This window comes from Xiphophorus maculatus, chromosome 14 (genome assembly GCF_002775205.1).
Source record: "Xiphophorus maculatus strain JP 163 A chromosome 14, X_maculatus-5.0-male, whole genome shotgun sequence".
Classification (NCBI taxonomy): domain Eukaryota; kingdom Metazoa; phylum Chordata; class Actinopteri; order Cyprinodontiformes; family Poeciliidae; genus Xiphophorus; species Xiphophorus maculatus.
In genome coordinates, this window is record NC_036456.1 from 17,011,999 (window position 1) to 17,031,806 (window position 19,808).

At 38.2% G+C, this 19,808-nt stretch overlaps 3 protein-coding genes and 3 non-coding genes across 8 annotated transcripts in view; 4 read left to right on the forward strand and 2 right to left on the reverse strand.

Annotated features, from left to right (window-relative positions):
- Positions 1–744: 744 nt before the first annotated feature.
- plin2 (perilipin 2) lies at positions 745–5,330 on the forward strand. Its single transcript, XM_014468969.2, has 8 exons — positions 745–840; positions 1,048–1,093; positions 1,196–1,391; positions 2,121–2,203; positions 2,359–2,644; positions 3,401–3,576; positions 3,689–3,805; positions 4,656–5,330. The coding sequence occupies exons 2-8, from the start codon at positions 1,064–1,066 to the stop codon at positions 5,097–5,099; spliced, it is 1,332 nt and encodes a 443-aa protein (XP_014324455.1). The 5' UTR covers positions 745–840; positions 1,048–1,063; the 3' UTR covers positions 5,100–5,330.
- Positions 5,331–5,741: 411 nt separating this feature from the next.
- LOC102230897 (borealin-2-like) lies at positions 5,742–9,895 on the reverse strand. 2 transcript variants are annotated; one of them, XM_005799584.3, is made up of 10 exons: positions 9,657–9,895; positions 9,417–9,548; positions 8,333–8,373; positions 8,208–8,259; positions 8,057–8,124; positions 7,916–7,983; positions 7,750–7,845; positions 7,446–7,521; positions 6,002–6,088; positions 5,742–5,903 (listed from the first exon to the last, which is right to left on the reverse strand). In XM_005799584.3, the coding sequence occupies exons 1-10, from the start codon at positions 9,754–9,756 to the stop codon at positions 5,862–5,864; spliced, it is 762 nt and encodes a 253-aa protein (XP_005799641.1). In that variant the 5' UTR covers positions 9,757–9,895; the 3' UTR covers positions 5,742–5,861. The 2 variants fall into 2 exon arrangements, with proteins under 2 accessions (XP_005799641.1, XP_023202608.1); XM_023346840.1 differs by having other exon boundaries at positions 8,202–8,259.
- A 2,772-nt stretch (positions 9,896–12,667) lies between these two features.
- On the forward strand, positions 12,668–12,830 carry LOC111611280. The gene has a single exon (XR_002753981.1). It is a non-coding gene; the product is annotated as a U1 spliceosomal RNA (small nuclear RNA).
- Positions 12,831–13,741: 911 nt separating this feature from the next.
- Positions 13,742–13,904, forward strand: LOC111611284. The gene has a single exon (XR_002753985.1). It is a non-coding gene; the product is annotated as a U1 spliceosomal RNA (small nuclear RNA).
- Positions 13,905–14,815: 911 nt separating this feature from the next.
- LOC111611285 lies at positions 14,816–14,978 on the forward strand. The gene has a single exon (XR_002753986.1). It is a non-coding gene; the product is annotated as a U1 spliceosomal RNA (small nuclear RNA).
- A 2,151-nt stretch (positions 14,979–17,129) lies between these two features.
- dennd4c (DENN domain containing 4C) overlaps positions 17,130–19,808 on the reverse strand; it is a 43,993-nt gene continuing 41,314 nt past the window's right edge. For both annotated transcript variants that reach the window (XM_023346110.1, XM_014468967.2), the window contains one exon: positions 17,130–19,098. In XM_023346110.1, coding sequence (XP_023201878.1) covers positions 18,962–19,098 — 137 coding nt within the window. In that variant the 3' untranslated portion in view covers positions 17,130–18,961. The remainder of the gene's footprint in view (positions 19,099–19,808) is intronic.

Consider the following 19,808-nt stretch of genomic DNA (forward strand, 5'->3'; position numbering starts at 1 on the left):
ATTTGATAAATTTTCAATATGTGGGTCAACTAAATAGGGTCTGTGATTTGTGATTCTTCATTTTAATGTCAGAGGTGACAGTGGGCGAGGTAGTGTGTGGGTGGATGGTCGTTTGTCCGGTGTTCCCTGATGACGGACTGGGAACTTTTCCAGGGTGGACCCCACTTTTCACACAGTGACTGCTGGAGAGAGGAACCAATCCTCCAAAGTGAAACAAAGATGTTAAGACATCTGTACATTTTCATCCATGGATGAAATGTGGTATGCCTGCTTGCCCATGGATAGTATCAGGGACTGAATATGGAACGAGGGTATTTTTATTTATTTGTCTGTTTTATTTGTTACATATAACAGATTAATTTGATTAAAATCACATTCTAAAAATGTATCGCATCATTAAAACCTATTTCGACAGGTGTGTGTAAAAATGTAGTAACACCAGTGACTTTGACTTTCAACTTTATAAATACAGGAAAAATTCAACAACAAAAAAATAAGTTCCTAAATGGATAACACCTGACGTCATGGTTGAAAATTCACATTTTTTAATGTCAAAATATTTCACTTGTCACCGCTTTGAACTTTAGCCGACAGGTGAAAGTTCGTGAAATCAACCTACTGAATCGCCATTGTTGCCTCATTAGAAATCCCCAACTACCCTCTCATTCCACCTTCTCGTCGTCACCTTTGTTCTAGAATCATTGCGTCACAGCGCCACGCCTCATCTCGCGATATTTTTTTTTTTTTTTCCAGAGCGAATAAATACAGCAGCCGTTGCTTCGTTCACATCATCCGGTGAAGAAAGTGACCTTTTGTGAGTTATCTCTCGCCTTTAATTCGGTAAGTGTTTTGAACACTTTATTGAGAAACTGCCTGCTTTTAGCTGCGGTATTTACAACAGATACCGGAACTACTTTTTAAAAAACGCTGTACTGCGGAAGTAACTGTTTATTCCTATAATGGTCTTTGCTTTTTTTTTTTTTTTTTTTTTTTTTGCATTTCTTCAGAAGAAAAGTTGTTACAGTAAGTCTAAATATGTTTTTACAGATTTCTGAGAGCAGAAATGGCAGCAGCTGAAGTTATGCCAAATCAGGTGAGTTTAGTAAAGACTGTAGTGATGCTGTTGCTGTAAGAATCTCACTCATTCAGTGTTAGGAAATTGGTTTAAATTGTGTTTCTCTATATTTGCTCACAGAGTGTGGTGGAGAGGGTAACCAGCCTCCCTCTGGTGAGCTCCACCTACAGCCTGGTGTTCAGTGTGTATTCAAACACCAAAGACAACCATCCTTACATCAGGAGTGTGTGTGAGGCTGCAGAGCAAGGGGTCCGCACCATCACCTCTGTGGCCCTCACCACGGCCTCGCCCATCATCGGCAAGCTGGAACCTCAAAGTAAGATTAAAGGACAAGCAACACATACTAAAACCTAGAGGGCCATTATGTGCTGTTCAGCTGAGTCACATCACTAGAATATGAAACAGGATGGTTAACCCAGACTCCTGACTCTTAATCCAGTTGATCTTTCACCTCATTATGAGTCAGTGTTACATAAGTATTCACAACTCTAGAATTCTTCAGATTTCGTATTCAATTTGGATTTTTTTTGATGACACAAGACAAAGTGGGTGGTTTTTGAAATATTTAACAATTAAGCTTGATCTGCACCCCAATCTCTTTACAAGTGTTTTTCCAGGATTGGACATGATTTAGCTACACCCATCTTTTTCACAACAGAAGAAATAAAGCATGCCCACAGCATGATGCAGCCACAACCATATTTAACATTATTGGGGATTGGTGCAGTGTTATTTATTCTCCGCATAAAACCTTTTGGATTTTGGATGTGTTAACTACTTAGATAACAAGTAGTGGCCCTGGGTTTTATTTTTGGCATATCAAAGTAAACTGGACTAAAATCCAAATGGAAGCTATGTAACTTTTTGCCTCCATTTTTCTGTTATGAACTGTTTTGTGTTGGTCTATAGTGAAATCCCACAAAAACACATTCATATCGCTGGTTATAAAAAGAAAATGTGAAAAGTTTAAGGGATGCTCAAGGTGTCTTGATTTTTTTGCTTCAGAAAGTCTCACGATAAATTTTCTCTTTTGCTCCATCTACAGTTGCCATTGCCAATGACCTGGCCTGCAAAGGTTTGGACAAGATTGAGAAAACTCTGCCAATCCTCCATCAGCCCTCTGACCAGGTATGGCAACAAGCCCAGTTGCACAACACTGATGTGAGCTAATGTCCTCAAAAAGCATTGATCATGTTGACCCATGCCTTTTCTTCCATAACCCTCCACTTTTGGCTTCAATCATTTAAAAAAAATAAAAATTCCCCATCTCTCTTTTCCCCCAGATTGTTTCCAGCGCCAAGGATGTCGTAACCACCGCTAAGGATGTTATGACGGGAAAAGTCTCTGGCGCCAAGGGCACAGTCTCTGACACTCTGAGCACCGTGGTGGAAAAGACCCGGGGCGCGGTCCAGGACGGGATGGAGAGGACCAGGGCTGCCGTCAGTGGGAGTGTGAGCACAATGCTGGACAGCAGAGTGGTGCAGCTGGTCAGCAGCGGAGTGGACACGGCCCTCACTACGTCCGAGAGCCTGGTGGAGCAGTATCTGCCTCTGTCAGAGGAGGAGCTTGGTGAGTGGAAGTTATTGGGTAAATGCTTGGAAAACAATATTCAGACACCTCTATCGTTTTATGTTTTGTCACGTTGCAACCAAAAACCTCCATCTTATTGGGATTTTATGTGGTGGACCAGCATGTACATTAGTTATGAAAGGGAAAGAAAAATGCAATGTGATCGAGAAGCAAATCAGATGTTGTATTGTCAAAACCTTGTTGCCATAGTTATGTATCATAACTGTTCAAAAGTAAAAAAAACTGAGACCAAAAATCCTTCCAGCTGCACAGCATCCAAAACCAGAGGGAATAAATGTCCAAACATGTGACGCCTCAACCAAAAAAAAATTAAAATCATAAGAACTAAAGTCTTATAAAAAGAACAAATCAGTACTAATGTAACAGAGCCACTTCAACATGCTGCCACCATGAGCAATGCAATTCCGACATTGTAAAGAACTAAAAGAATATCTTGCAGTTACATAAAGCAGCATCATGGGTCAGATATTAACTGGCAGCTAACTTTGGTCCCCAGAAAACCGAGCTTATCAGATAAACGCTAATGTGCATTAGCTGCTTTTTCCCCACCAGCAACACAATCAAGAGTTGTTCAGACTGACACTCTGGTACACTGTGGTCAGAGTTCTTCTCAAGGATTTAAAGCTCAGGCTTTCTAACACTGATTTATTACTTTCATGACTGAAAACATCACATATGCAGTGGCTTGTGGCACCTAAATATAGTGTGTTTTTGCTTCCCCTCGCCTTGTGACAGAGCTGGAGGCTAAAGCCGTGAAAGGCTTCGATAATAAAGAGAGCTACTACGTCCGCCTGGGCTGCCTGTCCACCAAGCTGAGAAAGAGAGCGTACACCAGGGCCGTGGCCAGGATACAGGAGGGCAAGGAGCGCAGCACGGGGTTCATCTCTGAGCTCAACTCCACTGTTGACCTGGTGCGACTTTAACACAGCTTCTACTCTTAGATACTACGAGAATCGATTTAAATTATTCCCTTAAAGTGTGAAAAAAATGCTGATTCTAAGATTTAATCTTTATTCTTTCTAGATTGAATACGGCAGAAAGAACATCAACAATGCTAACCAGATGGTGAACAACAAGCTGAACTCAATGGTCCCGTGGAAATCTGGTAGTCAGAGCCAGGAGAATGGTCACCATGCAGAGGTAATTCGCACAGGAAGCCATGTTTTGATTTGAACAAATTTCTTTCAGTTTAACCAAATCCAGCCAGGTGGCTAACAGTCGGAGCCTTGAGGAAAAACACATTTATCCTTTTTGGCTTCTCACCACATTAGGACTTCATGTAAAAACTGTACGGATAATTAATGAAACTCTCAAAGTCCTGGCCACGTCTTACATGAAACCATTTATTATGCTGCACAAGACCTTTGGTTGCATCATGAAGGTTTACTAGTCGTTCCAAGAGGATTTAGGTCCAGAACGGGAGGGAGAGCCAACTCCCTCACAGCCTTTAAATCTACCATGTTTGAAAAGGCTTATGTTTAATTAAAGCCACTAAAATTTATTGCCACACCCTTGTAAAGATATGTGAAAATATAAACTAACCTTTTATTGGAGAAACATGATCTAACTGTGAAAACAACATAACATTTATTTGAGATTACCAAAAAATAAAAGTAGAAAAATGTTTTAGTTTACTGATGGCATTATTTTTTGTGGGATTGAGTAAAGACGATATTAAACATGTATTTTCTTTAAAAAAAATGCATTCAAATTTTAGATGTTTTTACATTTTCAGTATAACATTGGGTTTTTGCAGTTAAAAGTATTTTAGGGCTAATACACATTTCTGCTTCAGATATTAACTGCTTCCACTGCTGAAGCAGTTTTTTCTTCATACCAGTTTAATATCCGTTTTATGACTGGTTCTCATATGCTAGTTATACATTTGCAAATATTTGTTGTAGGTTTTACTGCAAGGCAATTATTATTATAAAACTGATAAAAGACCAACCAAAAATGTTAATTTTAAATTATTATCCTCTTGCTGCAGGTGATCGAGTCTCGCACCTTGGCCCTCGCTCGTTCCCTCACCCAGCAGCTACAGACCACCTGCCTCGTTCTGGTCTCCGGCCTGAAGGGACTCCCCAACCACATCCAGCAGGAGGCGCTGTCCCTCAGCCATTCGGCAGCACAGGTGTACAACAGTTTCAGCCGAGCCAAGGCGCTGGGAGACCTGCCGGACAGCGTGTTAACCAGCTGCAGGGTCCAGCTGGGCAAGATGAAGGAGTCCCTGGACAATGTCATGGATTACCTGGTCAACAACACGCCGCTCAACTGGCTGGTCGGTCCGTTCTACCCGAGGATGAGCATTCACACCGAGTCGTCCGCAGCCAGCAGCAAACAACCAGAGAATAGAAACGCCCCGTTCACTCAGCCGCAAACCGAGGAGCCTATGGAGGTGGAGATGGAGTCACTACATTCCCAACAACAATGAACTCCAGATTCAGACAGCTGAAGTAATTTTACTACAAAGTCCCTAATTAGCACTAAATGCTTGATGTCCGAGTATGGAGGTTAAGCAAACTGCACTGTTGCTTTTTTATTCTTGCAGAAGTTTCCCTGTGATCATTTTACTCACATGAATGTCTTTATTTTCAAGCCTCTGGATTTAACTTGACTAATGCTAATCTGTTTAAGCCTTCAGAAAATAAACTGGAACTATGAACTTCTGTGTTTTTCCATTCAACGTAATTTTAAAACTTTTAATCCTATGCAAATGAAATTGAACATTTAAACAAATGGGAGTCATATCTGACCAATAAGTTTTATGTCACTTTTAAGGGGATGTCACTCACATTTCATCGATACAAGAGAGCCTGCAGGTTTAGATGCAGCTCATCATTCCCGCAGCATGACATTACCACTACCTTGCATTATTACACAAATATACGGAAAAAAAAAAAATCTGCCATTTAGTTCATTTCACATTCAAAAATGCAGCACAGCTTTTATGCAGCCTATTTCTGCCCACAATTCCCCCAGTCAGCCCATTTGAAAACAAAGACTTTCATAATTATTAGCTATTCATTTTGAATACCTTGCAGGACATTTAGGAGAAAGAAAGATTTCACAATCATACAGTATCACCAGTAAACTTTATTAGATTTTTAAACAAAAGCAAACCATGACTATGGTTGTGCACAGATGACAGACATAAAAACGAAGTCAAGCCCAACTGGCTGGTCGAGGTCAAATATCACTGAATGCGACTGCGCTGCGATAAATACTCCATCAGACTCTGAAATTCCCAAATCCAGGAAGAATAAATGATTACTACTAATGCACAAGATTTCAATGCACTCAATGTGGAAATCCTGTAAATCATAAAGAGCTCACCGTAAGCTTCTGAATCTGGCACCAAGCTACATCATCAAGCAACTCCAAGTTGATTTCCTCCTTTGTCTCTTCAGAGAACTGTAACATCTAGAAAGAAGAAAAACTTTGCATGTTAAAATATATATATATATATATATTTCAATTCAAATTTCAAAAGAATTGCAATTTAAACTACTTAATCTGAAACAGCATTAAACCTCTGACAATATGCAGGTTAAAAATAAATGTAAACATTTAAAAACCAAAACTACTGGGGAGCTTTATGTCCCTCTTAATACTGAAATCTATGAAAAGACTGCAACCCAAAGATCACAAAAAAAAACCAAATCTTTGATGATAGCAATTTAAGTGGCTAGCATAGCATAAATGTCAGGACTTGCAGTAATTGTTACTGTAAAATGTGATTTTCTCATCGTTTAAAAACAGCTACTGAAAATCTTCCGCCTTAAGGCAGAACAATATATGCTGCTTACTTACATTTACAAAGAAAAAAGTAAAATTCTGACATTAGGGTGAAAATATTTCTAATTGCTGCTATACACTTGTACACAAGGATTGTTGATTTTTGAGAGCATTAAATAAGACTGAAAAAAAAAAATAGTTTTCTAAATCTTCAAGCTCAAATATGTTTAAGATTTTTTTAGGATTTCAAATGGATGTTACAGTCAGCGGGTTAATTACTAATAAATTTTTTATTAATGTTGGAATTGCATTGCTCATGGTGGCAGCATGTTGAAGTAGCTCTGCCACATTAGTTCTGATTTGTTTTGCACTAGTTTTATCAGCCCTTCCATTAATATAAAGACTCTAAAAGCAACAAGTAGCCTGGATTCAGGTGCAACAAGATGTTAAGTTACACTTTTTCTTCCTCTACAGCAGGAGCGTCAAAGTCATTTTTATTTCTGGCCACATAGAAATCATGAACATACTCAAAGGGCAAAATTTATTGATAAAACATCCTCTTAAGCTGTTAAAATAATAAGCGACTCTGCATTCGACGAGTCCTTAAAGTTAAATAACTTCTTTTCACATTAATGTAATTTGGCAGGATAAAGATAAAAGCTGCTTTAGTTAGATTGATAAAATAATTTAGGCACACAACTGAAGACTCTTTTTGTGCCTGTTTAGAGTCTAAAGGGACACACAAAAACTTATGGTGGGCCAGATTTGGCCCCTGGGCCTTGAGTTTGACGCATGTGCTCTACAGCATTGGTTTCCAATCCTTGACTTCAAGGGCCCACTGTCCTAGATGTTTCGCTGCTCCAGTATATCTGAGGCAAATGATTACATCATCTCCTCCACAAAGAGGCCCATTAATCACCCATTTATTTAAGTCAAGTGTGTGAAGTCAGAGAAACACAGAAAACATGAAGTAGGCGAGTCCCGAGTCCCAGGATTGAGAAACGCTGCTCTACAGCTGCAAGTAACAAGTATGCACTTTTACCTGTCCCTGCGCCGTCGTCACGGTGAAGTGGGCTGCAGATCCTGAACAAGACAGCTCACCAGCAGAGAGAACCGACCTGTGGATACAAATGGATAAATAATCCTCAAGTTGCCAATAATCTCATTTTGACTGTTATTTTGTTGTAAAAACATTCACATCTTACTGCTTTATTATACATAGGCTTCCCTGTCTTACAGACCATAATTTACTGTCTATGGAGCACTGTAACCAGGAGAACCCAAATAAAGCTCTGGCTCATCAGTGGTAGGTTTCTTTTTCTGCAGTACAGATAATAAAGACAGACCTGAGTTTAGGCGTTTTCTGGTTCTGTACTGGCTGACTGGCAGTTTTGCGACTCGCCACATGGCTCTGGGTTTGTTTGACCGTCGCTGAGGAAGTCCTGTAGGAAAAAGAAGTACATGCAACTCCTTAACCTTCAGTCTCAATCTGGTTTAGACAACGGGTCTTACCCGAGGTTTCCAGCGCTGTTGCTGACAGTTATAGTTCTATTTCTTTTTGTGCCTGTTGTTTTGCCGCTCTAAAAAAGCAACAAAAAAACGGTGAAAAACTTGTTTGAATCATTGTTTTACATCAAACGATTCACGCGTCACCTTTGGATTCCTGGCAGAAGACCTCTGGACTGGGGTGGACAACACTGACGCAGAATCAGTTGATTTTACTTTGAAAATGAAAAGTGCAAAATCATAATCATAATACAGCAGCTAGTGGAATATCAGATGCATAAAGAGTACAAACAATTACATGGTCCTCTGAGGACTCGCTTGAGGGGTTGAGCCATTTCACGGGTTTCACTCTGGGGGAGGGAAGGAATTTATTTATTTAATAAATTCTTTCATATGAAGCATAGAGGGAAGAAATAGACTCACCTGAATGGCTATAGACACCTCACTGGCTGAGAGGTCCTCCTCTATCACAGAAGACAATAAAAATGAGAGAAAATCCCCCCCAAAAAAAACAGCAGTTTTGCATCTACTTTTTGCTACAAAAAAAACAATCAAAATAAAGTACCGGTACTTGTCTTATAAGTTTGAACAATTACAGGAATAATAAATAATTTTAAGATACTGACAAGACTGAAACAAATAAGTTAAAAAGCTCTGGCAACAGGGAGTATAAATTGTTTATGTGTCCAGCTCATTCTGCCACACCCAAACCAATGAAAACCCAAGCAATTTCCAGGATCATCATCCCCCCCCCCCCAGCAGTTAGCAGGTAACTCATCTTCCCGTACTCAGCAGGAAGCGAGAGAAACTTACTCCATGCATACGAAGTAAAAATAAACGTGTTCACGTCAGATAGGATTTTATTTTCCAGTTTTTTGGGAGAGAAAAACTCCCCACATACCCTATTCAAAAAATGCTACCCACCAAGGAATCCATTTTCATTTTGTCAAAAAGAAAACAACAAAAAAAAACAAGACAGGCCAAGAAAGTAGTTCATACAAGCAGCAGTCTTTTTCCAAAACCTGGACTGAAAGTTTCAAAGACTTAATTGATTTTGCCGTAGAAATAGTGAAAATAGATTGTCGTCAGTCCATTATCTCATTCAAAATTAAATATCAGTGTGTTGGGTATGAGCTTGGATTAGAAACTTTTCAATCACGATGTCTAATTTTGTTCATGCCTTCTATATTTTAATGTGAAATTGTTCCGATTTATTTAAACCAATTAAATAAACCCAGCTCCTACGTTTTTCTCTTTATTCTAGCATTGTTTTTCGTTTTGTTGTGTTTTTTTAACATGCTGGTCATCTTATTTTATCCTTCTTAAAACTTGATACAGTTTAGAGGGAATTACACCCATTCCATTCTTTACTGGCCCTGTTAAACAAATGATAAAATGTTCCGCCCGTTATGTCGCCAGACATTTGGGTTTGTTCAGCTACATCTGCATCAATTTCAAGTATGTATTTTTAATAAGATCAAGTGCAAAACATAACTTAAAGACTTACGGCTGATCAGATCCCCTACGAGAGTATTTTGAAGAGAAGGAGGCATTTTCATCAGCTCCACTTTAAACACTTTGTCAACTGTTGCTAGTAGACTCTCCAGTTTGGACTCCAAGTGCCTCATGCGGTCCTGTGCTGAAAATGCATTAAAAATAATAATAATAATAATAATAATAATAATAATAATAATAATAATAAAAGTGATGTTCCAGCTTGGTGTTTAACACTTTTGTTGTCATCTACCTTCTTTCTCAATCTGTTGGATAAAAAGCCCATATTTCTTCCGTCGCATTTCCCGCTTGTTCTCAGTATTTGCTTCAATTTTCGCCCGTCGTTGTGACATTTTGTCTCCTTTTCCGCTTAGAAGTAAAAATAAAAATAAAAAAATCCCAAACACCCAACGCCAGGAAAACACACCTGTGCTTCCAGCTGATTTAATCTTATTCTTCTTCTTCTGTTGCGTTTTATGGCAGTTTACAGACTTTGTGCATTACCGCCATCAACTGGACGGAGATGTAACTTCAGAAATTATTTTTTTTTTACTATACATCTTCAAATAGCTGATTTAATTAAGGGCTGTGCCCAATTTCAAGAGCCGATTCGTCGCATCCTTCAACCACGAAAACCGGAAGTCACCTCAGTATTTATCCTGTTGGCTAGCAACTATAACGATGCTTAACGTAATCTGGTCAAAATAAATAAATAAATAAATAAACGGCGCTGGAAATCTTACTTAGTTTTTTTTAATCACAAATCATTTAATTATTTTTAAATAATTAGAGGAGTTAATTCTTTTTTCCCCCAAATGACTAAAGACTATCAACACGAATTTGCTTATTTTTTTGTACCGACAGATTTTAATATTTAAATGGCTTGAGTAATTTGATGAAACAAAAACCTCTAGCTGGGAAAAGACAGCATACTATCACCATGTTTCGTTGTTCTATGCAAAACTCCTGTATGTTTTGTTTTCTGCTGCTGATAAGTTATTTTTAGGCAGCGTTCATTTGACATCCCATAAACACCCAGGTCCAGAAATATTATGTCAACTCCTCAGAAATTCCAGTGACACCAATGTTGTGCAATTTCTTTAATGTTTATATGGTGTACTGGAGATGGAAAGTATGTTTCCACACTTTTTAAAAGAAAATATTTTTCTGTATCAGTACTAAAAAATTTTTTTTCATAATTTCCAGTTTGTTTTTGCATTCATATTAACTATAGTCCAAATCTCAAATAACTGTAATCTATTCCTCTCTTGCTTAAGCCTTATCAGTTTGTGAATTTAAGTTCTTGATGAGTTAAAATGTCACGACTGTAGCATGACACTGTTGGTGTAACGTTACTTTTACCTTGTTGCTCAGTTCTGAATCCTGCAGCAAAATACACAGATTATTCCCAATCTGAGCTTTGATTGTTGGAAGAAGTCCTTCTTGGAACACATTTTGATCCTCCAGACAACGCCGTGCTCTCTGGCAGGATTGTGAGCAAGCCCACTCTCTTGGATGAGAAGCAACCCCACACAAAGTGCATCAAGAGGCTTCGCTGTTGGCGCAACACACAACATGGTTTTCCAGATGTTACAAAAAAAAAAAGTGAGTGGCTCTGAGAAAATAACTTAGCACCATTCTTCTGTGTTGAGGTATTTATGGGGCAAATCGATTTATGCACTTTTGCTGGGCTCTTGAGAGAAATGCAACTGGAGTTGTGAAATTGGACATTTTTCCCTGTCCTTCTCAAATACCTCAGACTGAGGCAATGAAGAGTGCTGTGAAATTTCTGCTAAAGGTTATTTGCTGTTGTGCAGACGTCTATCAAATAGATGACTATCAAAGACAAAAAACAAATACTAAAACAATTGAAATCTATACTGCTTTGAATGTACAGTTGGGAACCAAAGCCCCTTAGCTTTTTCTTTTTCTTGAATATGTTTATCTGTATTTATCTGTATTTGTTTTTTTCTTGAGGCATAACAAATGTTTCACTCTGTCGTTATACAGTGTGTCTGTGAATAAAGGTTTTAAAAAAACATCCTCCTCCATCCAACAGACTTCTTGTGGCTTTGATGTGAAGCAGTGATGTCACACATCCTGTCTGTGGCACCACTAGTGACTGTCTTCATATTCCCAGATTCCACAGAGAAATTCATTTGCAGTTTAAGGTTTGACCAAGAAAGGAAAGATGGCAGAGAAAGATTTCTTGTTGAACAAAATAGAGATTTTGCAGAAGAGCCACGTGAAGCTGCACAAAGAAAACGAGCAGCTTCAGAAGACAGCAGAAAGCCGGAAGAGAAAACTCGAGCGCCTTAACAACAGCAGAGATGACGATTTTTTAATTAAAGAACAGAAACATTGGGGGTCGCTGGTATCACAATGCTTGGGGGATAGCGCCAGCAGAGAGAGACTTTGGGGGTCGCTGGTCCTAGGATGCTTGGGGGATAGCGGCAGCAAAAAGGGAAACTTGGGGGGTCGCTGGTACCAGGATGTTTGGAGGATAGTGGCAGCAAAAAGGGAAACTTGGAGGGTCGCTGGTACCAGGATGCTTGAAGGATAGCGGCAGCAGAGAGGGAAACTTGGGGGTCGCTTGCGCCATAATGAAGTTTCTTCCAGACGACCTGAATTGTATCCTCACCCTGCCTTTCAACAGAGGATACGATGCAAGTTTTTGTTCCGCCGCACTACTGAAAGATTTTTGGACACGTTACGAAAACGCTAAGACCCAGTTTTCAGCATTTGAGGTTGAGGAACTGCCTGACAACTCCCTGAAAACGGTGATGGTCAGGATGTTCAATGAGACTGTCGGTGCTGAAGATCTCTGTATGTGGCTAGGAGTAGTGCAAACTGCAGAAACAGCCAATCAGAGACAGGAGGCGGGGCTTAACGCTGTCAATCACTCATTCAGGTATGTCCTGCTAAATTTGCTAATAGAGAAACAACTTAGAGTTACAGTGAAACCGTTTATCCATGGCCATTCGTGGCTATGATAACTAGCCTATCATTCATGTCAGGCTATGCTAGCTGTAGCTTAAAGAAAGTTTCTTAAGTTAAAGTTTGACAAGTATACAATTTTAAAATTTTTGAGTTTTTCTAAATTTCTCATTTTGAGTTTTTCATATTTTCATTATTTCTCTGAGTTTCTGAATGTGTTTAGTTAAATGTTAAATCCTAAAGTTACTCAGGGAATATTTTATTTCCCACCGTGAGTCAGAACCAGATGTGTGAAGTTGTTAATCGTCAGTCAGAGGAATGACCGGCATACTTACCTGGCAGGGGTGACTCCACGATCCTGTAGGTGGGTCGCCCAGGGTGAGGATCAGCCATTGCACTGCGGCGATCTGACCTCTGTGAATTCTCCACATGGGAGAATCTCAACTGCACAATTTATGGTAGTGGGGGACTGCGTTCGCGCTCTCCCCTGGTATTAATGTTAAATGATAAATTATGAGATACTGTCTAAACTAACCCGTACATGATGATAAAGACAGAATCTCATACTGAAAACTGTCTGCTTTAAATGTTACTTTGAACTCGCTATTATCTGACAATCAGCTAATTGGTCAAACCAGTAATTAAAGCAGCACTAAGTAACATATTTTAAACTTATTTCATTGTCATGTCAGTATAATCGGTAGGAGGCGTAACAGGGCCATCATAGATTAAAAAGTAAATTCTGCCAAAATCCGCAAATTTTGAAATTCAATTCAGAAATTCTTATGGAATTTTATTAAAATTCCCTTTTTTTAAAGTCACAAAATTCAAAAAAATTTTCTAGAAAATTTCTGAGGTTAATCTTAAAATCTGGGTTTAAATGTACTACTCCTTTTTAAAAATTATTTCAGCCTCAATTTGCTGTAATACACCACTGTAAAAATGAGACAATCTGAAATAATCCAGCTGCTCCCCCTACTCCCAGTGCTTCCACTACAAACAACCAATCAGAACCAGGAGGCGGGGCTTAACGCTGTCAATCACTCATGTTTGTTCCGGTAAATTTGCTAATAGAAAAACAACTTAGAGTCACAGTGAAAGCATTTATCCACGGCCATTCGTGGCTATGATAACTAGCCTAGCATCGTTGTCAGGCTATGCTAGCTGTAGCTTAAAGAAAGTTTCTTAAGTTAAAGTTTGAAAAGTATACAATTTTAAAAATTTAGTGTTTTTCTAAATGTCTCATTTTGAGTTTTTCATATTTTCATTATTTCTCTGAGTTTCTGAATGTGTTTAGTTAAATGTTAAATCCTAAAGTTACTCAGGGAATATTTTATTTCCCACCGTGAGCCAGAACCAGATGTGTGAAGTTGTTAATCGTCAGTCAGAGGAATGACCGGCATACTTACCTGGCAGGGGTGACTCCACGATCCTGTAGGTGGGTCGCCCAGGGTGAGGATCAGCCATTGCACTGCGGCGATCTGACCTCTGTGAATTCTCCACATGGGAGAATCTCAACTGCACAATTTATGGTAGTGGGGGACTGCGTTCGCGCTCTCCCCTGGTATTAATGTTAAATGATAAATTATGAGATACTGTCTAAACTAACCCGTACATGATGATAAAGACAGAATCTCATACTGAAAACTGTCTGCTTTAAATGTTACTTTGAACTCGCTATTTTCTGACAATCAGCTAATTGGTCAAACCAGTAATTAAAGCAGCACTAAGTAACATATTTTAAACTTATTTCATTGTCATGTCAGTATAATCGGTAGGAGGCGTAACAGGGCCATCATAGATTAAAAAGTAAATTCTGCCAAAATCCGCAAATTTTGAAATTCAATTCAGAAATTCTTATGGAATTTTATTAAAATTCCCTTTTTTTAAAGTCACAAATTTCAAAAAAATTTTCTAGAAAATTTCTGAGGTTAATCTTAAAATCTGGGTTTAAATGTACTACTCCTTTTTAAAAATTATTTCAGCCTCAATTTGCTGTAATACACCACTGTAAAAATGAGACAATCTGAAATAATCCAGCTGCTCCCCCTACTCCCAGTGCTTCCACTACAAACAACCAATCAGAACCAGGAGGCGGGGCTTAACGCTGTCAATCACTCATGTTTGTTCCGGTAAATTTGCTAATAGAAAAACAACTTAGAGTCACAGTGAAAGCATTTATCCACGGCCATTCGTGGCTATGATAACTAGCCTAGCATCGTTGTCAGGCTATGCTAGCTGTAGCTTAAAGAAAGTTTCTTAAGTTAAAGTTTGAAAAGTATACAATTTTAAAAATTTAGTGTTTTTCTAAATGTCTCATTTTGAGTTTTTCATATTTTCATTATTTCTCTGAGTTTCTGAATGTGTTTAGTTAAATGTTAAATCCTAAAGTTACTCAGGGAATATTTTATTTCCCACCGTGAGCCAGAACCAGATGTGTGAAGTTGTTAATCGTCAGTCAGAGGAATGACCGGCATACTTACCTGGCAGGGGTGACTCCACGATCCTGTAGGTGGGTCGCCCAGGGTGAGGATCAGCCATTGCACTGCGGCGATCTGACCTCTGTGAATTCTCCACATGGGAGAATCTCAACTGCACAATTTATGGTAGTGGGGGACTGCGTTTGCGCTCTCCCCTGGTATTAATGTTAAATGATAAATTATGAGATACTGTCTGAACTAATCTATACATGATACAATACTTTTATACATTACAAATAATATCTACATATCTCCATCAGTTATAGGAAGAACAAAAGAAATAAGGAGGTATGAAAAACAACACGATCAACTATAATGAAAATACAATTTGCAATGTATACGTCAGAAATTTAATTGAGCAAAAGTCAATAACAAACAAATTAATTCTGTACACAGCAGAATAACAACCCGGGTAGTTACAACCGGGGTTGTTAAACAGATATAAGCAAAAATTCACATTTTTGTTTTTACTGTGCCATGTATACTATTTAGAGAGATATTTTACTGGTAGAGTCTTATATATAGGAAAAAATAAGATGAAACTATTTAGTCTATCAACGTGGAAATTCTCCTTCGACTCTAAAATGATCAATCATATTCATAGAATCACATTATGAACAATTTGTGAATAGAGCAAAACATTTAGCATGCTATTAGGAAATGTTATCATTTAGTTGGTTAAGAATAATTATTGCACTGTCAATAAATGATTTCTAATAGATGTTCTTAGTTGCCAGAGGAACATAGTAATGCCTTCATGAGCTCAGAGGTTCAAACTGACAAAAAACAAGATGGATGCTTTCTGCTATAATATTCCTGCCATCGTCCATCTTCCTTCAGCAAACAGTTGCGACAGAGTTGTTTTTGGTTTCACCACCATTTACCTGCTACTTTACCTGCCATTGAAAGTATTCTCAAAAGATTGTCTGTTAGTCTGCAGTTCATGTGACCAAATCAGTTGAGGAGATGAAAAGTTAAAACTTGAGTTAAGATGTTGTTTTAACTTGAATTGAGTTAAAACTCAAGTTAGAATGTTAAGTTTTAACATTTTAACTCAACAACCTATACCTAACTACACAACCTCAGGTTGGGTAACCCCAAGTTCACTAGGTCTTCTTAAAAGATAGAGTCTCTGAGAACAGTTCTTAAAGATAAAGTGTTTTCAGCAAAGTTGAGCTGACTGTCCAGGAATAACACAAGGAATTTGAAATTTGCCAGTTTCCACAGGTTGGCCATCAAGTGAATCTGGAATCTCTTTCAGGTCTTGTTTATCTCGTTTAATTAGCTCTACTTCCTTAAGAAAATTAAAAGGTATGTTCTTTTCTGAGGGAATTTATCTTTTACTATTCCAGTAATGCCAGAATTAATAGTAAATAATAGGGACGTTGTGGTATTCTGATTTAGTAATGTAATTAGATTAGTTGTGCTACCACCCCCACCCCACTAGAGGCAGTAGCAGAGCCAAAAAGATGTGACTAAGGAGCAGATTTACTCTCTTAAGTTCAAAAACATACTGAGAGTGAAAATTCTTCCTAAAGGTGAAGATATATCACATATTTTAAAAGAAAATAAAAATGGGAGACCCCGAATAATATAGCTAATAAAATAGCTCCCCCTTCTCTTCCGGAGTGCAATGGTCCCATTTCCAAATAAGGTATGAGACTGACAGTGATCCGTCCCCGCCCCTTTCTGTTTGCTGCAGCGAGGTGTACTTGGCTCTAACGGAGCCTGAGCCGTTCAGCGATGCTGTTGCTCCTCCTACACTTTGGACTGAACCATTGTTCTAACAATGGTAGGGGGGACCTAAAAATTTATTCTTATTTTCTTCTTAGATAGATGGCAGATTTATTTCGTTCTTTGTTTCTATTGCCTTTTTATATTGATATTGTTTAAATACAAAGACTTAAACATGATTTCTTTGGGGAGGACAATTCTAGACTTTTCCAAGAGATCCAACTTTGCTACAAAACAGCCTAGCAAATTAGCGCTTCCTAATTTATCTGTAAGAAATAATTAAGGGAAAGCTACATGCGCTAAATGTATTCAAAGTTAGCAAAACTGCTAAACAAACAGTTAGCGCCACGATTAGTGGAAGTGTGCTCAAAACAATAAGTTTTGTCTATAGTGCCCACCACTGAAGAGAAACATTGGACAGATGGAGGGATAAATTAAAGAGGGATTGATGGGTGGAAAGACTGATACATAGATAGATGAATCACTTTGGGATCTTTTAATCAATAACAATAATATATATTTGTGGAAATTTCTTTAATTTTGCAGAAAACGTATGTGAAAAGTAAAAAAAAAAAAAATTGTAGGAACCATAGCATTGACAAAACATCTTTGTTTCCGATCAGTTCACAAACTCATTTATTGCAGCGCTTTTAAGGACAGACATTCATTTCCTTTCCACAGGATGGTAAGAGATCACTTTCATTTGTTATTTTAAAAAAAGAAAAAGTCTTCTCTGTACAACCAAGAAAAACTAATTTACATAGTTAGTACAGGATGGAACCCCCTTTACAGATACATTTAAAGGGAACAGGATGCTGTTAGTTATAAAAATTCTACATTACCAAACCGTCTGCAATCCAAATGTGAATAATACAAAAATAAATAATCAAGATTTTTTTTTTTCCTTTTTGTTTGCTCTATGATGTGGCTTAATCTTATCATCACAATGGGCTAAGTTCAGATCTCACTCTATGCAGTGCAAATGGAATAATTTACATGATTTCTTCTGTACAAGTCAAGCTCCCAACTCAAATCTAAAAATAGTTCAATCTAAGGCCCATTTCCCAACAGGTCATCACAGCACTAATCTGATTTACCTCATGCTTCAGCATTTAGTGGAATGTCACCTCAGAGTTTCCTGGCAGAGTGTCGACAGTAATCAACAAGTTCTGGTTTCCGCAGCTACTTTCAAAACGGGGTTGGACCGACTAAAATGACGTCCAGTCTGTGTGTGAGCAGAGCGCCTGGTGGGAGGATTTGTCTCATCACGGCAAACTTAAAATCATTTCATTTAAATGTCGAGTGATAGACCAGCAGAAAGAGGTCATATATGTGAAGTAAAAGAAAAAGGATGCACAGGTTTAATTCAGCTTTAATTTAATACTAATGCAGCAATTTACAGAATTTAATTTTAAAAAAGAACATTTTGAAAACCATGCACCATTTTCCTTCCACTTCTCAATTATGGTCTACTTTATGCAAATGTAAAAAAAAAAGTACAAAGGGTGTGAATACTTTTGAAATTCATTAAATTTTTACTTTAGAAAGACGTGAAGGCTTTATTTGATGCAGAAAAGAGAGAGTAGCCCAACTACATATCAGCTCTACCACAATAAGGCCTTCTAGAGCAACTAGTGCAGCAAGTTCCTGTTAAAAAAAGGCAGATATTAAAAGCAAACCGAGCTGCTGTTTAGCTTTCCTTGCATTAGCATGGTTGTGTTGTTTTTGGATCAGTAGTGTGGCACTCCTACGTTCAGGAGTCGGGTGTTGTTGCAGAGATCAGTACTGGTGTAAGACATGCTCCTGGCTACAGGGCGATCAGGAATGTTGTGAATCCATTTTAGTGATTGATACTTAGTGATTGTCTGTAGCTTCGGTCACTGAAAAACACGAGCTTGTATATGTACACTTCAACATCTCCAGGATTCATTAAGACTTGGAAAGAACAAAAACAAAAACAACAACAACAAAAAAGGCAACTCTGGTTTCAGATTTCTCATTTGAATGAAAAATATGTACAAACAGGTGGTGGAGCTCGGTATGTGTGTTATTGTCTGCTTTAGAAAGTGCAAATACAGAACACTCTGGTTCTGCACTCTGGGACATATCTGTCTCATCTGATCTGATCTGGGAGAAGTTACAGGACAGAGGAAGTGACTGCGGCGCGGGCAGACAGAACGTTCTGTTAGGTAACGAGTATTTCTGAACACCACATGTGAAGAAGCGCGGCTCACGTCGTCCCGGGAGGCAAAAAACATTTCCAACCGAAAGCCCTGGCTAGAAAACATACAAGAAAAAAAAAAGCAGCTTTAAAGTACCATGTTCAGCAAAGGGATAGGCTTAAAAAGTTCACTGTTCCCCTCTGCTGCAGATGACCAGTGAGAACGCTACGAGATGCAACCGTTGTTCAGATGAAAGGGGCGCCAAAACATTTCAGACACCACTGGATGCTGGCGCTGGGCGGGCGGTCCATGCGGTGCAGAGACTTGAGCTGCTCCGGGCTCAGCTGGTCGTAGGCCTGCCGGTACTCCCTGTCGAAGGCCTCTGCAGGAGACAAAGCGGCAAAATCAGTGAAGTTTCTTCAAAAACCCAACCTTTGATTCAAGTAATATTTATTTATTTTTAAACGGGAAAATAAAAACAAATATTCTACAAAATTATTTGAAACAAAAGGTATTCATAAAAAATGTTTGACTTCTTCTTTACTTTAAGAATAGGTTTTCACGGGATCTAACCATAATATGAAGGCCAAAATCTCACAAGACAAATGCAGGTGCTTTTTTAAGTAAGACACGTGTCTTTATATTTATAATCCCGAAAGTGGAAACAAGAAAAAAAAAGTCTAAATTTAACATTCACTCTTGCTGATTGCGTTTGTAAAAGTCTGTCTGAATGTTATTTGTTTAGATATGTGACTTCATAACTGCATTTAATGAATCACTGCAGCAATGGTCATGTGACCTACATGCTCCCTGTTAATCAACCAGCAATGTAATTATTTATATAAAAAGTATTATGTTATTGTAATTAGCGAAAACATTTTCTTACATTACTGAAAAGCTTCAACGTTATTGCACTCAAAATGGCAAAAAATTATTAGACTATTCGCTTGCACTGAGTTTTTGGCCATTATTCAATAAATCATACCATGAGATTCTTTTTTTTCACTTATTAAATATACTCAAATCAAAAGTTGGGTTTTTCTAATTCAGTTTCTGATTCAGTTAATGGAAAGTAAAACTCATTTGTCTGTA

What these genes read in the sequence shown, in the direction of transcription:
- plin2 (XM_014468969.2), top strand. Translation starts at nt 1,064, where the DNA reads ATGGCAGCAGCTGAAGTTATGCCAAATCAG. An exon ending in CTGAAGTTATGCCAAATCAG is followed by an intron (nt 1,094 to 1,195) that starts GTGAGTTTAGTA and finishes ATTTGCTCACAG; the next exon opens with AGTGTGGTGGAGAGGGTAAC. An exon ending in TCAACTCCACTGTTGACCTG is followed by an intron (nt 3,577 to 3,688) that starts GTGCGACTTTAA and finishes TATTCTTTCTAG; the next exon opens with ATTGAATACGGCAGAAAGAA.
- LOC102230897 (XM_023346840.1), bottom strand. Translation starts at nt 9,756, where the DNA reads ATGTCACAACGACGGGCGAAAATTGAAGCAAATACTGAGAACAAGCGG. An exon ending in CAGAAAACGCCTAAACTCAG is followed by an intron (nt 7,522 to 7,749) that starts GTCTGTCTTTAT and finishes TTGTATCCACAG; the next exon opens with GTCGGTTCTCTCTGCTGGTG. An exon ending in GCCAGATTCAGAAGCTTACG is followed by an intron (nt 5,904 to 6,001) that starts GTGAGCTCTTTA and finishes TGGGAATTTCAG; the next exon opens with AGTCTGATGGAGTATTTATC.